Raw genomic sequence first — 22001 nt, forward strand, 5'->3', positions numbered from 1 at the left:
GTCCTGGCACACCTAGGAATACCTTTCAAGTGTCTAAAGTCAATGGAAACACTTCTAAATTTTCAATAGCAGGAGCTCCATGACAAGCTGGACTGGCTAGAAACACCTCTAAGAGATAGTTAATAAAAAGTCAGAATCCTCCCAATGGTGACCTGAAGGTGAACCTGAGGCTGCTTTTCCATAAACCTACTGTAAGCCTTTTCTACACTCTCTGTCGGGATAGTAAAGTCTCTTCTGCAGCCTCTCTGTCCCCACCGCCCCCATGTCCTTAACAAGCCGCAAAGGTAGAAGCATTCAGTAAAAGGTGAAAGTTCAAAAAAAGTCATAAATGTTGTCTCCTCCACACTACCACTCACACTATGGGTGCCCCGGAAAAGGGAGGGCTGGAAAAAAGAAAATGGACTTGATATGCTAATATTAAAAAGAAAAGGAGAATTGGCACTTCCAAATCAAAAGTCCTCTGCAGAGTGATGACGTCTGACTGGAACTTCTGGTGAAGACAGAAGACAAAATAGCAAAGGGCCCCAGTTCCAAATGAAGCTTGCATTCCGATGACACAGGGCAAGCTGCCTCAGACCCATTTCATGATGATGGGTAAGAGATCTTTGTGCTTTTCCCATCTATCGCTCCTCTACCCGCCATGGGTTTAGCCTCATACCCAACGGGTGCTATTGATACAGGCAAGCAGTTCACAGTGTCATCCTAAAAGATGCTCTGTTAGGGAAGAGTACTTGCTACTCTTCTGGTCTGACCTGAGGCAGTGTGGTACAGTGGAAAGAGAGGAGCCAGTGGAGTCATTCAGACCACATCTACCTGTGACCCTGGGCTAATCATCTGTAAGATGAGAACGATAATATCCACTTCACACAGCTTTGGGCAAAGTGATAATATGGCTCTAAAGCACACTGCAGAGTGTCTGCCACACAACAGGCATTTATTAAAGGTTACGTTCCTCTGAACACTCCCAGGGATGTGTACTGAGGGATGGATGACTCTCCAGGTCTGGATCGTGGTCTCTACAGCATGTTGGTAGAATGTTATGAAAAGAATTACGTGAAAATAAAAATAAATGAAGGTAAGAGAAGAGAAAGGAATGATAAACCTTATCATTGTGCAGGGTTGTTCTGAACCCAGCCTCTTCCACAGTGGAAGTGTGGAAAGCTGTCAGACAGTTCTCATTTCGCAGAATCTATGCCCTTGCTTTGCTCCTTTGAGCCTGTCTACTGATGTTTGTGACAGAAGTGAGCTCAGTCTTTCTGAGCCTGCACATTCAGGGGTGGGCATTTGTTTGTTACTCACTAATCATCACCAAGAAAAGAGGTTACCCAGAGAAGATACCGCGCCTTATCCATAGAACTTTGGGGGAGGAGGGGCAGATGGAGATCTCAAAAATAAATAAATACATTAACTATCGATGAGAAGGGATTATTATGATCCTCTGAATTTACATGGGCCCATATCCCCCAGAACTGCCTCTCCTCATGCTACCACATCCACCTACCCACCCCACCTCCAGAAAAGCCCACACCCTTCAACTGCTCCTCATATCAGCAGACCAGAACACATGTATCCTTGTACATCCATATGGCTCAGTTATCTCATAAATACAAACTCCCTTGCAAATACAATCCAAAGTTAGCAGAAAGAAGAGGCAGTTCCTTTCATTTTTCTTTAGGCCCACACCCTAATTTCCTTTGGGTCCTCCACCTGGTTTCCAGAAGCCAAGTGGTATATCCTGGTTCTCCATTCACATCCACATCAGTGCCCAGTTCCCTCAAGTAAAATGCCCTCCAGTATCCTGGTCAGATGACCTTCCCTAAGCTCATTATGCAAATGTCCAAGGGCTCCAAGGCATGGAGGCTCCCCTTCTCTGCCACATGCCTCTAACCCTTTCAGAAGTTTCATCCACAGTTCATGGAATCCCACTGTGACTCCCTTCTCTGACAGAACAAAGATGGAGACTTTAAATACCCAGAAACCCAAACAGGCAAGGAGGAGTTAGCTAGAAGGCTGACAACCTCTGAGAAGAAAACCTGCCCAGAGGCCAAGCTGGGGTTCTAGGAGGGATACTTCCACACACCATCAAACAAACAAAATCGAGTGACTTTGTCTAAGGTTGATAGTTTTGAATATCTCATCTGCTTTTATCAAAAGTTTGCTGGAAAAATTCTGCGTCATTATTGCTCCTACAGATATTTTTTTTTCTGGATTGTAAATCCAAGTGTGTCCTCAGGGACAAGGTTGCTGTAAAACTGGCATCAGAGACCCACGAAGAAAGACAGGTTTGGATGTAGATATTTTTAATGTGTCTTTAAAAATTTAAACGCAATAACTTTGAGAAGAAAAACAAAAGGGGCTGGTGGGCAAACCACCTAGTTGCAGTGGTTGAGAGCACGGGCTCTGATCCAGGCCTCCAGGCCTCACGTGCTGTGTAATCTTGGGCAAATGAGTTAACCTCTCCACACTGTAATCTTCCCAGCTGTGAAATGTAGAAAACAAGCATGCATATCTCTGTAGAACTGTCATGGGGAATAAATGCCAATAATCCATGGGACGCACTTAGCACAGGAATCTGGCACATAGTAAATACTCAATAAAATGTTGGGTATTTATTAACCCTATTGACATTAACACTAGTGCTAATATCTCACATGTTTACAAAGGGTTTTCATACATATTAGATGATGCTAGCCTCACAACAGTCTTGCAAGGGAGGCAAAGCAGGGTAGGTGACCTCTACCTCACACCTGAAGAGGCTGAGGCTCAGAGAGGTTACAAAACCAATGCAAGGTCACATAAACATCTGGCAGTGCTCAGGTTAGACAACCGACAAGAGTCAGGAGAAAGTAAATGGTATTGTTAGAAGGAGAAAACTTAGCTGCAGAAATTCAATGTTGAGTCAACTGAAATTAACCAGATACTAACAACCAAGATGTATTCATGGCTTACTATGTGCCAGACATGGTTCTCACATTTTCCATGTGTCATCTCATCTGATCATCACAAAAATCCTATAAGATACACCTTACAGGTAAAATTCCTATTTCCATTTTATGTTTGAGGATTCTAAGGCACAGCAAGGTCAAGTAACTCCCAGAGGCACGAGCAAGGAAGTGGTGGAGACGGTACCAAGATTTGAATGTAAAGGCCACATTTTTAACTATGATACTCTAATGCTTCCAAGCAGGGACTGGTAAATCCTAAACCCTAAGGTGAAGCTTTCATCAGCTGGGCACTGGACTACCTGACGTCTGATATCACTTCAACTCCTACGATCACTTCAACTGTCCACAGTAAAGAAATAAAATATGGTCTAAGTGAGTCTCTGAAAATGACACACAGTGTGGACTTTGGAGAAAGCAAGATGCTATATCCTGGCCTAACAAAGGCATGAAATAGGCATAAAAGTGTGTACAGATTTCAGCAAAGCATGTGACAAGGATATCTCACACAATATCCTTACAGGCAAAATAGAGAGCTAACACCTGGCTAAAGGACCGTTCAGGAAATGTGAGAAAAGCTGAACAGTCGATGAGCACTTACCAATGCACTAGTAGTAAGCAGAAGGGAGGTCCCCAGTTCTAATCATATTTCTATCAGTTACTTGAATGAAAGCATAAAGCACATGTCTATCCAGTCTGCAGTTGATGTAGCCCTCAGGGTCAAGAGCACGCCCACTAAACAGCAGGGTCTAGAGGCAATGTGCAGGGGAAACCACCTAAGCTTTGGGCTCAGACCACCAGGGTTCAAGTTCACTGGTGATGACCTTGGGCAACCGAATGAATCTTCTTTAGCCTCAGTTTCCCCATATATAAAATGTGGATAAAAATATGTATGGAGTCTGAAGTTTATAGATGCTCAGTGAATGTTAGTTCCCTGTTCCCACTTGAAAAGGATGTCTACAGGATGGACTGCTGGACCAAAAACAAGGAGATAAAATGTATTTGAAATAAACATGGAGTCCTGAATTCACATTCAAAAAGTAAACTGAATGAGAACAGTTCGAGGGAAAATTAACTCTGTCATCAGTTCATAGTAAAAGATCCAAGGCTTTAAGCTGAGTACGATCTCAAGTCAAGTCAGAATGCCATTTCTTCACAGAAAAAAAAACTTTAAAAAATTATTTTAATTTAAATAAATGGGGACTTCCCTGGTGGCACAGTGGATAAGAGTCGGCCTGCCAATGCAGGGGACACGGGTTCAACCCCTGGTCCGGGAAGTGACTGCGAAGTGACTAAGCCCGTGCACCACAACTACTGAGCCTGCACTCTAGAGCCCACGAGCCACGACTACTGAGCCCATGTGCCACAACTACTGAAGCCCACACGCCTAGAGCCCACACACCACAACGAAGAGTAGCCCCTGCTCACCGCAACTAGAGAAAGCCCAAGTGCAGCAACAAAGACCCAACACAGTCAAAAATATAGTATAAATAAATAGATAGATAGATAGATACGTGTGTTAAATGCCAATGTTAGTAAGCACTGTTCTAAGTTCCGGAACTTATAGATAATGGCCCTTCGCTTATAGGGATTTTAAACCAATACTAAAGCTATGTGGTAAGTGAGCGTTATAAGAAAGTAATAAACTAGGTGGCATATGGGAGCCAGAAGGAGGGAGTTGGCCTTACTTTGCTGAGAGAAATCAAGGAAGCCTTCATGGAGGAAATGACCTCTGAGTACAGTCTAAAAGCCAGGAAATCGGGGGGAGAGAGAAAACATTCCAGGCAGAGGGAGCAGCAAGTACGCAGGGATGGAGGCCTGGGAGAGGATGGTCCCTTCAAGCGGCCCGTTGGAACAGCTGGAAAGAAGGGCATCATGGCGGTTGAAACAGGTTGGTGCCATGTGCAGAGGGGATCACAAGAAGTCCTGCACAACAAGCTAGGGAAACACTGTCCAGTTACAAAGCAAACAAAGAACAGAACCCAGACAGGAACTCAGACTTTCTGACTCTATCTAGCCTCTCTACTTCTGCTTCCCTGTACTGTAGCTACTAGCCGTATGTGGCTATTCAAATTTGAATTAATTAAAATGAAATAAAATTTAAAACTGAACACTCGGTCACGATAGCCACATATCAATTACTCAAGAGCCACATGTGGCTGGCAGCTACAGCACTGGACAGCACAGATAAAAACATATCCATCATCACAGAAAGTTCTAGCCAAGAGCACTGCTCAGTACCATAGTACCATTAAGTGAACAAGAAGTAGATTCGGTCTGTGTTGCTTTACAGAACAGAAACAGGAAAACAAACAAACGGGTGGAAACTATAAGGAGGAATATTTCAGCTTCCTACACTTCCTGACACTAGAAGCCTGATGGCCACCTATCAGGGTGATGGAGAAAGAGTTCCAGTATTGACTTAATGCTCTTTGGTTAGAATGTTTATGTTTCATCATGGTAGCATGGCTGATGCACTCCCGCAAACAAATATCTGTAGCTCTTCCACGTGAAGTCCTGTCATACTTGTACTTAAAGGATACATTGTCCTGATGGCCCAGCATCCCAACATCCCAGAATGTGGGAATTTTCTAACATAGTTAGCATTTTTAAATTGTGATCCATGGACCGCCCCTCCATGAAATTTAATGCAAAATTGTATGTGTATTTTTCAGGAAAGAGGCGTCCACAGCATCACTTGGATTGCAACAGGATTTGTGATCCCGATACAGAAAGCAAGAAAACACTGTACCAGGAGGACGTAACTGTCCCCATACTCCAAGAACAGTCACCTAGATGTCATCTACACAGTCGTTCGGGTCAGTCCCAACTCTAAAGTTCCATAGCCTTAAGCACCTAAAGACCATCACCCTGAAATGAACAGTTTCAAACCAAACATCCTCTGATCTTGATCAAGGAGAAATGAGATGGGCGTATAAAAGAGCATGGAACAGTCCAAAGCACAAAAGTTGGGTAATTCAATCAAGTTGGGGAAGGTGTCACCTGTCAACCTCTTGCTGAGATGCCTATTGGAGACCCTCTTGGAAATCTTGGTGGTTCATTTTCAATGTGAGCCCACAGAACCAAGCACACCCAGTTAGATGCAATGCCAGCTTGTCAGCTGGAGAACTTGCCCACTAAATCTAAAGCTTGCTGAGCTATTTAAAAAATAATGACTTTGTTCTAACCACCACCTGACATTATGACAACTGTATCAGGATCCATCTCCAGGTCCTACAGTATTACTAGAGTTGAAAGGACTCATTTCTAGAACAATGCAGAAATTCCTCTATTATCTGGTGTAGCTGGAGAAGAAGATTTTGGTTAATTTAACAAAAAAGTGATAAAGAGCTCCTTTATATAATCAATATGGATTATAATTTGCAGCAGCTCTGAATACAATAAAGTACACACACCATTCAAACCATGTTGACGTAATGTAACGAATGCTTCATTGGCCGTCATATTCAGAAAGCACTACAGCATTCTGTGGTACCTAGGGGCCATCAGTATACATGTCAATTGTCATTAAACCATAGATCTCTGGGTGCCAATTAATAAAGAGTTTTGTACAACCAAATGCCCGATAACAACAGACACCATGTACTTTCTGCACAGCCTGTGTTGGATATCATAGAGACTAGAGCGACCCTTAGCAAGGTTCAAAAGTAGGTGAAGCTACTTTTCCAACCTCCAAATTCCCATGTAATGACCTTTCAATCCCCTGCCAGCCATCCAGTGCCCTCACCACCTCCCAGCATTCTCCTCTTCCCCTACTAAGGCTATGCCTGGTCCTACAGGTCCCAGTCAGTGCAACACTAGACACATAACAGGCACTTCACCGACGCTTGTGGTTTTAATCAATAGCAGCTGATTAATTCGATCATTCAACAACAGTTTACCGAATACTCACCAAGTGCCAGCATTGTGCTAGGTGCTGGAATTAAATGCGCGTGTCCTTTGCCTATTCTCAGAACAGGCTGCTCTCAATTATAAGCCCAGAAAGAATAAGAACTAACTCTAAGTTGATAATGTCATATACTAGCTTACTATGTCCCTGCTCCCAAGATCATCTATATTTTGGTAAAGAAAGTCTCAAAGACTCACTACCTGAACCCAAGGAACCCCTGTTAACAGCAAGGCTCCAGGCTGTTCTATGAGAGAGAGAGAGATTTAGGATGGGCGCTTTGTAAGACTGGTCTTCTCTAAAGGCACTGCCAGGCATAGCAGTGGTTCTCAAAGTACGGTTCCAGGGCCAGCAGCATCAGTGTCCCCTGAGAACTTGTGACAAATGCAAATTCTCAGGCTCTACTTCAGACCAATGAAGTCAGAAACTCCAGGACTGAGGTCCGGTAATCTGTATTTTAACAAGCCCTTCAGGAGATTCTGAGACACAATGAAGTTTGAAGACTAACGGTAGAGATGAAACAGAGTCCATATGTATGACTTCAACACAAAGAAGCTAAATGAGGAATTAGCCTTGATGCTGACAGAAACCACCTGCTGGCAAGGAACATCCCTGACAGAGCGGAAGCAAAACAGTTCCCAACAGGACACAGCTGGAATTGCCAGGACGTCAGTGAGTGACTGCTGAAAATCCATTTCATGCTTCTTGACTCCGACCAGCCCCATGACCATGAGGTGTGGAAACTGAGAAAGGTACAGAAAGTTTGCAACACTTCAAACCTCCAACTGAGCTGAAGGCTGGGAAAGACTCGAGAGCACGAACTTCCTCCTCACGCTGGTGTGCAGAGGCTCTCCTCTGGGTCCCTGAGGCCACTCCCAGCTCCCTGTATCTCAGCTACGGAAATGATACGAGACTCTGATTACTGGCAAACCTCAGTTCCTGACACTGACCAGAGCACTTCTCCCCTCTAACCTGTTACCCACTGTGTGGTCACATCCTTTTCATCTCCCCTAAAGGGGAAGAGGAAAAAAAAAAAGACACCCCACTCCACCGTCACCTTCTGGCTTTAATGACACAAGCCTTTAGAAAGCCAGTGCGTACATCTGAAACAGGCTTTCCAAATTCTCCAGAGATGAGGCAAAACAGATGCAGCAAAAATGCAGCAGGACCAAGTGCAGCCCCACCCCCCACCAAAAAGAAGCCTCATAATTATGCAGAGTTGCAAGAGAGATTCAAATCAGCCACCTACAGGCACAAAGGCCACACTCGGCACAGGAGGGTCCCTCCCTGAAGCCGCTCACTTAGCTGGACCACAGGAGCCTAGAGCTGGAGCCTAGCCTGGAGTTACATCCCCAAGCCCCGCCCACCTGCCTCTGGGATGAACTACTTTACAAAAATGGATTCATTGCAGGCCTTAAAACAAAACCAAAAAAATTCAAAAAGGCTGAGAGTGGAACTGTTCAGTCCTACAAACTTGGAACTCAAAATACAATAAGAAAATAAACCCCTAAGGGATAACCCACTGCATTGTCAGGGACAGGGTGGGGTATGGATTGGATAACAGATACTTTTTAAAGTCATTCAGTGCTGTTCTCCTTAATCTGGCCCATTTCTGCCTCTTAAGCATATACCTTCTAGCTGCTCCTTGCTTTCCAGAGAAGGGGACATAGGGGCTCATACATAGGGTTAAGAGTTTATAGCCAAAGACTTGCCAAAGATGTGGGGAATGAAAAACTCAGTAAACATTCTTGGGGTGCTCAGTGACCAAAAATACACCATAGACAGCGCACTGAAGTAGGCTTAACGCATAAGAGGCTGCTCGGTCAGAGGAACCTAAAAACTCTGTGCTGTACTTTCCGTCCTTAATTAAGGGCAATGCTGGCAACAGGGCTGGTGAACCTCCACCGGCCCTCTCTGCGTAGGTTTAGAACGTTTGGGAAGAGAAGCGTTGATAGAGGTCCCTGGCATTTTTATCCCTCTTTGAAAGGACTGCTTTAGAAGTCACATGGTGATGGGGGGCGTGATACACTAATTTAAGTGTCTGCTCCCCACTCCAATCCTATGTGAATTCACACTGGAATTTGAAATGAAGCAGTTACAGAAGCCTGCTTCTTAGCTCAGTGGCTCAGCATTTATCAGCGTGAAGACCTAGGAGGATGAAAGGATTCAGAGTGACAAGTGCTTGGGGACATAAATATCTTCTAGTTAACCACGTTCCCCGAATACAGGAGGGGAATGGCTGCAAACTGATGGGGCACCCAAATGTAACAGGACTGGGTAGGAGGCAATCATTACAAAAGCAGCAAGAAAAAAAAACGATTTAAAAAGATTCTTCCCCCCAGCTACCTTTCTCATGTGTCCCAATCCCACTGCAAAAATATAGAGGACTTAGAGAAAAAAGTTGATTTGTGAAGTTGGCCCTCTGCAAGAGATCTTCCTCATAACCAAGAAGAAGATGAATAACCTTCCTTTTCCAAAAAGCCTAGGAAAAACCCACACATATAATGAATTATTCACAAAGGCTGAACCTAAAAATGAGAGAGAGAAATATAGAAAGATGAAAAGGGCGGAGGACTGGGCAGAAAGAGAAAGTGAAGAAAAGGACCTGGTCTCTCTCTCCGTGAATAAAAGGGTATTAATTACAGTCACGTATAGGTTCCCCCTTTTAATGTCTTAGTGGTCAGTGATAAACAAAATTAGATCAGCACAGTTGCCTCTGATGGGCTGGACCACATGCTGGCCTTGGGGAGCTGCAGCCTCCCAGGCAGCCCTGCAGATGACAAGAGGGAGGCTACTGATGACATGATAGAACACAGAGAGCCAGAGTCTGCAAGAGTTCTGATAGTTTTGCACATCTTGACTGCATTTTATTTCAACTAAGAATATGAAAATGGAAAGAAACCAGATGTTCCTATAAAGAGGGGGAAATGCAGCAGAGTTTGAGGGGGGAAAAAGACACCTACATTTTGTATAGCAGCAGCTAAAAAGAGATAAGCAATTCTGGATCGAGCTACTAATCCCAGAGTCTAGATCTTTCAAAAGAAGATAAAAAGAAGGCCTGGTTTGCGACCACCTAGAGGGGCGGGATAGGGAGGGTGGGAGGGAGGGAGATGCAAGAGGGAAGAGATATGGGAACATATGTATATGTATAACTGATTCACTTTGTTATAAAGCAGAAACTAACACACCATTGTAAAGCAATTATACTCCAATAAAGATGTTTAAAAAAAAAAAAAAAAAAGAAGGCCTGTTCTTGTTATTTTCTTCCTCCTCCTCCTTTAATTCATAGTGTGCCCTGCACCTAGCACAGGGAAAGCAAGTGGAGAGAAGTGGGGAAATAATGACATGCAAACCAACAGACAACACTATCACATCCAAGATATTTTTGTCTCCATCCTCAAGTCATTTCATTTCTGTCAAACTCCTTCACTCCAACTAGCATTCCAGGCTGCATCCCAATTACAACTGGTCCCCACGACAAGTCCTAGCCTGGTTTCTGGAGGAAACATTTCTCACACCTTATTTCAAGGGCAAAGCCACTAGGCAACATGGAGATTGTCCTGGGAGACTCAGAAAATGAAGACCTTTATCCCGCAGCATCAGTGCCAGTTACAGTCGCTATCTGTTTCACTGCCTCTGTGCCCAGGTACACAGAAGATGTGAAGACTTTCTGCATTATCTGATCACAGGATATAAATACAGACTGCATTCTTGTTAGCTGCCACCCTCTGCCCTAATCAAGGTGCTCTGACTCATGAGCCATTAGAGTTACATCAAACCTGAAATTCCTGCCAGGATTACAGTCTACTATCTTTCACGGTACAATATATCTATAGGCAACAGAACAGGAGAAAAGTATATGCCATAATGGGAGATTGGGGAACTAAAGCTTTCAGTAATCTTCAGCAAAATCCTCCAAAAATAATGGATAATTGACAACGGGAAATTCTCCATAATAAAGCACATAACCTCTGACTCAAAGCCAGAGCCCTTTGGGGCTATAAAGAAATTCTCTGAAACAAGAAATCACGAATGAATATCCACAGGTTCATTATAATGAGCTTCATCAGCTCAGTGGCTACAAACACATTTGATCTTCCTACTTTAAACCATGTTCATTTCCACATGAAACATGTGCTCCCCTTCTGAGGTAACCCACACCATCAGTGGGGGAGAAATCTCCCACTGCCCATCAATGGCACAAAGTCAGACATGCCATTTCTTCCCTTCATCCTCTAACCTGGAAAAGTGCAAACGCGTGGGGAACATCTCACAAACCATGAGGGAGCCCCTGGAGATCCACAGGGCAACTGGGCCTGGGCACAGAAGGGTTAGAGCCAGTAAGCTTATGACACAGTGAATGCGGGGTGACATTCCCAGCAGCCAATTCCCTGAGAAAAAGAGAACCCTTTTGTTAGATCTATTAGATGAGCAAAAAAGAAAAAGAGGAATCATATAAAATGTGATACCACATTTTAAATCAAATTAGCATTTTCAAAAAGGTTATGGCATCCACTGCAGCAGAGAATGCCATAAGAAAATAAAATTATCTCCCTGTGCAGACGTAGCTTCCAAGAAAAATGAAACACATTCAGAGTGGGCCGTTGACTTGCCACCATTTTTCTTGCCAAATCTAGGTTATCCTATGCATTTCTTCCCATAAGAACGAGATCTTCCCTGTTAACAACTGGACGAGGTTATCACCACCCCCAACCAAGTCAGAGAGTGGCAAGTCTAAATTAAATCATTCCTTCTATTTAGCTGATCTTTTCAGGCTAATCTGATTAAAGACCAGTATTATGTGGTGTTCAGAGACCGCTAACACAGCACACAGAAGTACCTATTATCCCCCTAGTTCTACAGTGACTTTTTGCAGCCAAGAAAAGATGTATACATCTCAAAAAGTATACTACATGAATAATCAAAATCCTCAAGCACGTTGCATGTGAACATGACAGTTCAAAACAAGTCTTGACATGTGTCCTGAACCTTCCTTTCTGTGAAAATCTGGCCCTTACGTAGAGCACAGAAGTACTTGCCAGACGCGAACAGGCATACTGATCGCCTGAGGATCTTATTAAAATGCAGATTCTGATTTAGTAAATCTGAAGTGTGGCTCAGGATTCTGAATTTTTTTTAATTGAAGTATAATTGATTTACAATATTATATTAGTTTCAGGTACACAACATAGTGATTCGATATTTTTATAGATTACATGCCATACAAAGTTATTATAAAACATAGACTATAGTCCCTGTGCTGTACATCACATCCCTGTGACTTGTTTATACTATAACTGCTGGTTTGTACCTCTTAAGCCCCTTCACCTATTTTGCCCCTCCCCCTGCCCCTCTCCCTTGCGGAAACCACTGGTTTCTTCTCTGTATCTGGGATTCTGAATTTTTAACAAGCCTCCAGGTGATGCTGGTCTTTGCTGTCTGTGGGAGACAAAAGCCTAGAAGACTTCGTTCACCTAGAACTAAGATCCCTCCCTTCTGGTATGCTGAAATTTCTGAAGGACTCTATTAATAATAGTAGCTAGTGTTTACAGGGAATTAGGCAGTGTTCTAGGAACCTGACATATATTAATTCATTTAATTCTCCCAGTAACTCATTATTACCATCCTTATTTTACAGATAAGGAAACTGAGTCACAGAGAAATGAAGTAACTTTTCAAGGTCACAGAGCTGGTGAAGGAACTGAGATTTGAACCCAGACAGCTTAGCTCCCAAGCTTTACTGGTAACCAGTGCTCACACTGACTCCCAGTAAGAAAAAGGAATATAATTCCAGAAAGGAATTAGAAAAGAAGAGAGGTGAGACTAGGAACTTATATGCGGTATTAGAGCAAACGCAGAACCCACAGAAGCGCAATGTGTCCACATGGTCACCACCAGAGGGAATATATATTAGTCAATTACATTGTACAGCCAGGAATAAACAGCAAACATGGTGTGTTTTAAATTTGCGAACAGGTCTCCACTACACACCTTAGCAGATGCTCTCCAAACACTAACAGCCTACATGCTGTAGAAGCACTGTGAAACTTCCAACTATGGGGATGGAAGAGACCACTGGGACGGGGCTCAAGGCCAAGGCACTGAGTAGGATGCCGAAGTCAACTCCCTAGTCTCTCCTTTGAGTCTCTTTGGCGCATTCTGGCCGAAGACAAGGAAAGAGCGCAGTGAAACCCACAGTCGCACCTTGCGCCGCTCGCAACTCCTGCTGTTCTAGGCGGCGTTTTTTACAGCGGAAGAGAAAACGTGAAAAGCGGCGAACGCGTGGTGTAGGAAACGTGCTTAATTTCCCCTCCCGGGAGCCTGGGCCCGGCCGGAAGTGCCCGAGGTGCTGAACCCCGGGGACGGTGGCGCCCTGGCCGCGGGGCAGTTTCGGTGGCGCTGTCCGAGGTACCAACGCTGGCTGCGGGCACACTCTGCCACCCGCGCGGCGGCTGGGCGGCTTTGTCTACCGCCGGGAAACGGGAGGGCGCCTGTCTAGGTAAACAGGCCCCTCAGAGAGGCAGCACCTGGTGGGTGGGAAATTTTAGAGAACTGTAGAAGATAGGCGGGCGGGGAAGGGGGTGCCGCTGAAGAAATCTCTAGGGACCTGACTAGAGCAGTGTTCGCAGCCGCGGCACGAAAACACAATGAGAGCTGTGGCTTTGTGCAGCTCACCGGCAGGCGGGACTGCAGGGACCGGACCCTTCCCCCTCCCCAGTCCCCCTCACCCTAGGTAGGTTTAACTCTGGTACTGTTTGGCCCCAGGATCACTCCGTGCGGGTAGGAGAGGGAGGGGAGTGCAGGGAGAAGGAGAGAAGAAGCCCAGCCAGCGGGGGCTGTGGGAGGGTTCGAGCAGCAGCAGGAAGAATATCTGCCTAGAGATGCTCCTCCGTTTCTAATGAGGGGTACTGCCTAGAAGCACCACGAGCCAGCCAATCGCCATGCTGCTGAGGCAGGGAACTAGGGAGGAAAGAGGGGAAGGCCAGAGACGAGGGTGGGAGTAGCAGGGAGATGCCCAGACCCCGAGGGGAGTGAGCCACGAGCCTCGCTTCTACTAGAGACCCAACGTGGCTCCAGCTGTCTCCCTGCTGCACACCTGGAGGGTGGGGGAGGGGAGGAGGGAGGATGGGGAAGAAGAGGAGTGGCCTCTTTTGCAGGTGCATCCCTCCCAAGAAATCTCTCTCCACAAGCATCAAAGTCCCATGTCTCCAAGCCTACCCCCACGTATAACACCATCCCACGGGCTTGCTCCCTACTCATCCCCCTCACCATCCAGCAACCCCCAATTCCTAGAGACCTTGCCAGACGCCCATATTCTTCGGGAAGAAAGAGGCAGTGAGATGCCTAGTCAGCAGCCCACATTTGGTGCACTTCATCAAACCTGCAAAGAACCGCTCTCTATGCCCGTTCACCCCGACACCGTTACCATCAGAGAGTCCCCCCACCAGCTCTCTGTGGAGAGCAGTTCCTCTGGAACTAGGGAGAGACAGACTGCTTGCACACCTCTGGGCTCAGCTGACGCAGCACCCCGCTGACGAATGCAGGCCCAGCAGATCTGCCTGGATCCTGGGCACTAGGAGAGCACTCCGCTGATACCCAACCCAGGACTAAGGAAAGGATGGGCCCTGATGAGCTGCTCTTTCATGGCTGAGAAGAGAGCCCAAACTCTGCGTTGTCTGGGCTGTGTCATTAGAGATTGCCTCCCCTGACACACTCATTCACTCCACTTCCAGTGGAACTTAAACTCAGTCCCCAGCAGAGTTAGCTGGGTCCCAAGCCAAACGCCTGCGTTATTTATCCATTTGTCAACTTGTCTACAGGGTTTTGGCTCAGAGCTCTTGAAGCTTCTGAACTGATAAATCCCCTCATGGAGTCTTGACTTTCCTACAAGCTGATAGTGTAGGTGTCTTCCCGGCTGGTGGGGATGGGGGCAAAGGGGATGGCTTAAAGGGAGGGAAAAGGGGGGCTGAGTATGAAAGAAAACCCAGATATTAGGGGCAACCCATTCTATGCAGCTTGTGAAGGGACTAGGGGGCTGAGAATCGAATAAAGCCCAGCGACGAAAGGGGCAGACACCACAACACCATGCACCCAGGGATGCTGGAGACTTCCACGTAGGAAATATCAAAAACCAAAAGTCTTACCTTGCAAAACACTAGTGCCCACATCGGTTTCTACAGCACCAAGCTTGCCTCTTAGGTGCACCAAAGTACAGAGTGCACTTCAGCAAAGAGGCAAATCGGCACCAGGAAAGGAATGGGGGTGCAAACTCCATGCTACGTTTCCCCCCTTACCCGAAGAAATGCAAAGGGGGGAGAGGGGAGCGATGGTGGGCAAGAAAGGATATGGCCAATCGATGAGCTTCTTGGCGTATTTCCTGACAATGTTATCTTCTCCGAAGATGAACAGGGATCTGTTGACGGTGAAACAGTTCTGTCGGACGGGAATGGGGTTGTACAAAGCCATAGTCCGCGCCCTCTGCGCTTTCGACTGCTTGTAGGCGGCCGCCGGCCCGGAGGCCGGTATGGGGGTTCCTTGCCGGTTCCTGCTCTGGTCCGAATCTCCATCTCCCGACCCCGGCCTGCCGACCACCGCCTCCCCGAAGCGAGCCATCCTGAAGTTTAAACAGACAGAATACACACAAAGGTGATCGTGGCCGAACACCCGCACACAGCAACAAGCAGAAAGACACACGGAGTCTCAGAGCCGCATCCAGACGGACTCGGGGACCACCGCCTCCGGGGAGCCTCGCGAGCTCTTCGGAAAGGCGGCCGCTGCAACCCCGCCGCTCTGAACTGTTGAATCTAAATACAACCTCTGCGAAGCTCCATTCCTCAAGGAGGAAAAAAAGGGGGTAAGAGCTTGGGTGTGCTCAGTTTCTGGAGGATATATATATTTTTTTTTTTCAAAATGCCAGTGTGTGGTGGCGTTCAGGGACTGGAGAGGAGACGGGTGGAGTAGGCTGCTCTTCAAACATAGCTCCTCTTCTGGCAGACGCACCACCTAGTTCTGGGAGAGAGGCAGGCACCGGCCCGCTAGGTAACAGTTTGGTAATTTATTGGTGGGGGGAGGGGAAAAATGAAAACAAAAGAACTTTTCAAAAAAAAAAAAAGACAAGGACGAGGTTATGGTGACATGCTTTATAACGCCAGCCCCCGCAAGTCCATCTGAGAAATCCCACAGCCAAGACTTGGGTCTTTAAATCTGCCAGCACAGACGCATCCAAAGGTTGAGAGACAGAAAGGGAGAGAAGGGGGAGAGCTGTATTGAGGTTGCTGCGTAAACCGCAACGCCCAAAATATCAAAATAAGAAGTCGATCCAACCGGAGAGGGACAAATGACTTCAAAGCTCCTGCGCTTGGGAGAGAAGTTGAGCAGCATCCAGAGAGCCGCGAAGCCCGAGTGCCAGCATCCGCCCGGAGCGCTCGCCGCCGCCGCCGCCGCCGCCGCCTCTCCGGATCAGCATGCAACAGCGATCCGCGGCTGCGCCGGTGAGAGGGCGGGAGAGCGGGAGCGAGCGGGCGGGCGGGCGAGCGAGCACTTGGGCGAGGGAGAAACAGGTTGCAGCTGAGCCCAGCGGTAGCCTGGCACGGGAGTTGTCCAAGGACCGAACTTGCTCACTACCGACTCAGTCTTCCTCTTCCACCCTGGCAGCCCCACTCCGAGGAGCAGAGGAGAAGAAGCGCGAGGCCAGGAGGGGGAGAGCGAGCGGAGCGCAGAGGCGCAGTCAGGCGCGTACTGAAGAGCCAGGAGAAGCGGGGGCGGGCCTGGCGAGCTAGGGCGGGGCGGGGATGAAGCCGGAAGGACCCGGCCAACCGCTGCAGGAGGTTCCTGGGACCCGAGGCTGGCTTGGGCTACTGATCGATGTAGCCAGAGGGTAGCGGGCCCCCTCTGCAAAGATTCAGGCAAGAATCGCCTTTCCCCAAGTACTGCTGAGAGGAAACAGGCTGGCGCAGCTGCCGGCGCGGCGGAGTCTCCGCCTGAGAGCCGAGGCCTGGCGGGGGCGCACACGCACGCGCGCACGCTCTCGCGCCTCCTGTCCCCGCCGAGAGGCGCCCGCCGGGGCTGTGCCCCGCGCAGTGACCGGCGCGCCGCCGCCCTAGCCGGGAGTCGAAGCCTTTGCGCTCTACGCGCCCTGCGCCGGGGCCGGGTCGCCGCGCCTCCGCACCTCCCAGGCTCCGAGAGCGCTGCCCCAGGGTTTCCGCAGAGAAGGCAGCACCCTCTTCTGCCCATGTCCCCACTTAGCAGCCTGGAGGTCCCACGAGGGACGCTAGAACCTCTGGGGGCTCCGCACTCTGGTGTTGGAGCCAGCTCTGGCGGGAGCTTCTGCACCCCGCCCCTCTCTAAAAGCGATCTGGGACGACCTCTTGGGTTTGGCTCTAATAGAGCCCTGTATCTCTGGGATACTGAGTTCCGAGGTAGTGAGTTCTAGGCTAAAACGACCTTCTCAAGCAGGGGGATCCTCCCACCCCTATCTTTTACTCCCAAGTCCTCTCCACTGACTTCCTCAAACACACCCCAAGAATGAAGAAAAAATAGAATTAGCGTCTGAGCTGCAGAAGCGGGAATGGTGGACTTCACGCCCCAGAGAACGAGTCCCTGGGTTTAGCAACCAAGCCCTTGCGCACAGGTGAGTCAGTGGTTTGAACTGAAGATAGGTACCAGCTGCCCCCCTGCTTTGACTTGAACGCACAGCCCTATCCAAATCCTCCCCACCTGAGCCATGGACGAGACGGGGTGGGGGTGGGGACAGAGGAAGGAAACAAAGGACTGACCATAGCCCGGAGGCTGGAAATCATGGGTGAGTGTGGATTCGCGGGTGTGGAAGGCAGTGTCTGTGTGTGAGATTAACTGGTGAGAAGAGAGGTGACATCTGAGTGAGAGGCACGTGTGTTCCTCGGTGGATGTGTGTGTGTGCTGGACAAGGCCATGTGAGCACTGACACGGGTCTGCTGTGTGAGAATGTATGTGAGTGTGTGTCTGTGTGAAGGGAAAGTCTCTGGTGCTGGAAAACAAAAGGAATGGTCTCAACGCGTCCTCCCCTAGCAGGCACTGCTGCCCTTGGGCATGGCGTGTTGACCTTTTGATTCAGGAAGGCCCATTTTAAGCCAAATTACTATTCGAGGTGAGTCAGAGTATTTTGCTTTCCCATTACTGCCTTAGTCCTTCTACCTACCTCAATTGGAGGGTCCTTTTCTGCCTGAACACCTAGTCAGAGTGAAAGGGAAGGCGATACTATGGACCCAAAGTCCCGTCAGCTGTCAGTCATTTAGAACCCGTCACAAGTGGCTCTCTCAGTAGCCCTGTAAACCATACAGGATTAAAAAAGACTTTCGGAAATTATCAAATCCATGCTTTCAGAGGTAGGACCATAACCCATAGCACAAAACTCATTCAAATCATTTGACAAATATTTCTGAGCCCTAGGCACTGTTTTAGGAACTGAGATCACAATCATGGACAAAATAGATGATGATAAAAATAAAGTATACGCTTCTGGGATTAAATTAGATTGTATAACTTTACTGGCTAGAATGCTAGATGGACCTCATTCTCATGCTGCAACTTCATCCCTCTGCTTCGTGTCCCAGCCTTTGCAGGCTAGAGGGTGGCATGCCTGTTCATTCTCAGAGGAAGCAGGGCTCACCAACCCATTACCTCCTGGAAGAAGTTCATGGAAGATCAGGAACCCTTGGCTTGTGTCTTCAATGTCACCTACTAAGCAGAGATCCAGTACTAATTCCTTTTGCTCTCTCTACAATGTCCTGTGTTCTCTGTTGCTGCTGTAATTCTACGGACCTAGAATTCCCAAGACAGGAGGTTATTCACGGAAATGTGAGGACCCACTGCAGTTGAGGCTTACCTTCCTACCTTCTCAGGAGGCAGGGATCACAAATGCATGTGTTGGGGATGATGTGAAGTGTGCTGGGGAGCGTGAAAGCCTCTGTAGGGGAGTTAAAAACTGGGAATTCCTAGAGGGTGGAGCCCAAGAGGACAAAGGCAAACGTGATGGCACAAATGGCTTTGGGAATGGACTTGGCCTGAGGACAGTAATGCTGGGAAGAAGGCACACTCTCACGTTCACCCCCACCTGGCTGTCACAGCTCCTGAGCCCTTTGAGATCTGTGAACTTCTTTCATGCTTTCCGATGCCCCCATTCTCCCAGTCCCCAGAGGGCTGCAATTTTAATGGCTGAACAATATCTTATGTGTCTTCAATAGTTTTCACTTTATGTAACTCTAACTCCAAACCTCTGAGGTCAGCCTGGCAACACATGTATTACAACCCTGATGTGGTGAACGAATTAAGAGTTTCAGAAATGTTAAGTAGTTTGTCCACATCTGATAAGAGGCAGATTTTAGACTTCTAACAGATCTTTCACTTGATGGCTTTTTCCAATACCCAGGCTAATTTCTCAGGGGCAGTAATAGTGTGATCCCAAATTGTTCAACATCAAGAGAAGAAACTATGCAATTACGCTAAGCCTATGGGAATGCTGGGCTTACCATCCTCAAATTGAATCTGATCAGTGGCCAAATGCTCCTGGGACCACGCTGGGAAGATGCTTAACTGGGAACACATCTACTGCCCTCAAGATCCAGGAGGATCCTTAGAAAAAACTTCAGATTAGGTCACTGCCGTAATGCTCTTTGTAAGGGGAACTTGCCATGTCCCTAGTTCCAGTGTCCTCTTAAAGACCCACAAAAGGAAATATAAAAAGTCAGCAATTGGGGCTTCCCTGGTGGCGCAGTGGTTGGGAGTCCGCCTGCCGATGTAGGGGACACGGGTTCGTGCCCCGGTCCGGGAAGATACCACATGCCGCGGAGCGGCTGGGCCCGTGGGCCATGGCCGCTGGGCCTGCGCGTCCAGAGCCTGTGCTCCGCAACGGGAGAGGCCACGGCAGTGAGAGGCCCGCGTACCGCAAAAAAAAAAAAAAATCATCAATTGGTCATAATTCTGATTGGAAACCGGTTTTCTAAAATCCCTTTCCAGCCCAGGAGGGAGAGCAGCCATATTTTCATGTTGTTAGAGCACCATCTACTGGTCATTTGTGAGCATATGCCTGTGAGCTCAGGTACTTGGCAGCCTAGCACCTCGGGCACCACACCTCAGAGCCTAGACATTCCTAGACGTGAGCTCTTGTCACTAGCCCTCTACTCCTGTGGTACTTTGTTGAGGCCCAAGCCCCAAATTTCACCAACAATGCAATCAGCTATCTCACAGTACTTGAAACGTGCAGCCCCACACACTGGGCATGTGAGTACAAGGTACACACACACACACACACACACACACACATACACACACACACACACACACGAGTTAAGAGCCGGCAGCCAAAAGGTCTACATGTTTTCCTGCAAGAAGTGACCTGAAAACTAGAAACCCAAAAGGATCCAAGGAAGCAAGTGAAAAACTTTCCTGGAGTATGAATCCCACGCAGAGAGTCCAATTCCAAAGCATTAATAACCCTGCAACTCCTCTACTCCAGGGCACCATTCAAAGTGCAAGCAAGAGAGAAGCTGACTGGTAGGGGGTCCCTCCAGCATCCTCTGGAAAAGGAAGGAAACAAGGTTGCCACGCTCCCCCCAGACCAGGCAGGCCATGGGAGTTTGTACCAAGATGGAGAGATGTGAGTGGCAAAGATGGAGAAGCACTTAGCCTATTTCCCTCATTCATAAAGCTCTTCCCAGATCTGTCAGGTCTTGGGCCATCTTCACAGGAGATTTCAGCCCACCACTGGGGAGTCTGCACACCTTCGCCTCATCTAAAGGTGTGTGCCCTCACACCAGCCCCACTCCCTCATCTCCCCCTACCCGGCCAGTTCCACTCAGATCGCTTATGCTTAAGTGATCAGGGCCCCTTTTGTTCTATTTTTCCCCTGTTGAGCCTTTCCAAGAAATAGACTCTTATGCAAAGCATTGCTCTAAGGAACATAATGCAGAGAGGATTTGGGATTGGGTTTTAAGAAGAAAAGTTGGCAGGAGACCATATGCAAATTCATCGCAGAGCAGAGGAGCATTATGGTGATGCAGACATCTTGGGAGTCTGGCGGCTTCCACAATACCTTACAGCCCTGACTTGGGTGAAAACATAACTTCACATCCTTATGTAATGTCTGTCCCTAGAACCGGCATTTCTCAAACCTATACCTGAGAAACCGCACAGCTCCAACCCTCTATCAGCTAACTATAGATGTGCAAAGTTTGCTAAACAATATTTTTTAAACCATTCATTTATGACAACTCAATATTTCCTGGGTGCCAACCATGGTAATGTTATCTCACGGCATCTTTGCTGCAGGACTGTTGAGACACATTCTATTACCTGGGACCCAGAGGTTCAGGAACGTGTCCAAGTGTACAGAGACAGGCCACAGCAGAGCTGCATCTCCTGGTAATGAGGTCAGGATTCCTTACAATGTGTGACCACACTTAACATACTGCATGTCAGGATCATGTTTTCCTTGCTTAAGAGTCTGGTCACAGGCATGATCTTAGACCCTGGAGAAGTAAGCCATGACCTTGAGCCAGAGAGTCTCCCAGAGGGTTAAATTTTTAAGAATGCCCATCACCTGTCCCACAGGGCTGTTATGAAGATTAAGTTAGTTAATACATATCAAGCTCTTAGATCAGTACCTGGCACACAATAAGTGCCGCATAAGTGTTTCTTAACTACATTTTAGCTGTGACCACGGTACACACAGCAAACACCGCACATCTGACAGCTTTCTGCTTCTGAAAGCAGACTTCAGAAGTGCATCCCACGGGTGGCTGTGGTGTGTGCAGAATAGATGGAGGTGGAAAGACGTGTAAGTGCCTGAGACTTAGAAAGACGAGGGAAAAGAGAAAAGAAAGCAAAATATTAGAGACCAGAGTCTGAAGACCCCAAAGGTCTTGATACCTGGGAGAGTCATGCTTGTTTACTTCTTCGTTAATTCATAAACGCATTGAACAAATAAGCACTAACCGCTTTTAATGTGCCTGGCATTGTTCCCAGGGATTCTGAGTGTCAAGGATAAATTAGACACAGTCATGGCCCCTAAAAGCTTACGGTCTAAAAGAGAAGAAGGGGAAAACATCCTTATGAAGAACGCTAAGAGGAGGCAGAATGTGGCAGGCACCCTAAGAGAGCACAGGGTCTGGGGTGGA

The 22001-nt window shown here is 47.5% G+C and overlaps 1 protein-coding gene across 3 annotated transcripts in view; it reads right to left on the reverse strand.

The window, feature by feature from the left end:
- The window catches only part of CACNA1E (calcium voltage-gated channel subunit alpha1 E), a 294179-nt gene extending 278717 nt beyond the window's left edge, over nt 1-15462 (reverse strand). For all 3 annotated transcript variants that reach the window (XM_024758847.1, XM_024758846.1, XM_024758845.1), the window contains exon 1: nt 15197-15462. In XM_024758847.1, coding sequence (XP_024614615.1) covers nt 15197-15462 — 266 coding nt within the window. The remainder of the gene's footprint in view (nt 1-15196) is intronic.
- Nucleotides 15463-22001: the final 6539 nt, after the last annotated feature.

Source organism: Neophocaena asiaeorientalis, unplaced genomic scaffold, assembly GCF_003031525.2.
Source record: "Neophocaena asiaeorientalis asiaeorientalis breed wild unplaced genomic scaffold, Neophocaena_asiaeorientalis_V1.1 scaffold270, whole genome shotgun sequence".
Classification (NCBI taxonomy): Eukaryota; Metazoa; Chordata; class Mammalia; order Artiodactyla; family Phocoenidae; genus Neophocaena; species Neophocaena asiaeorientalis.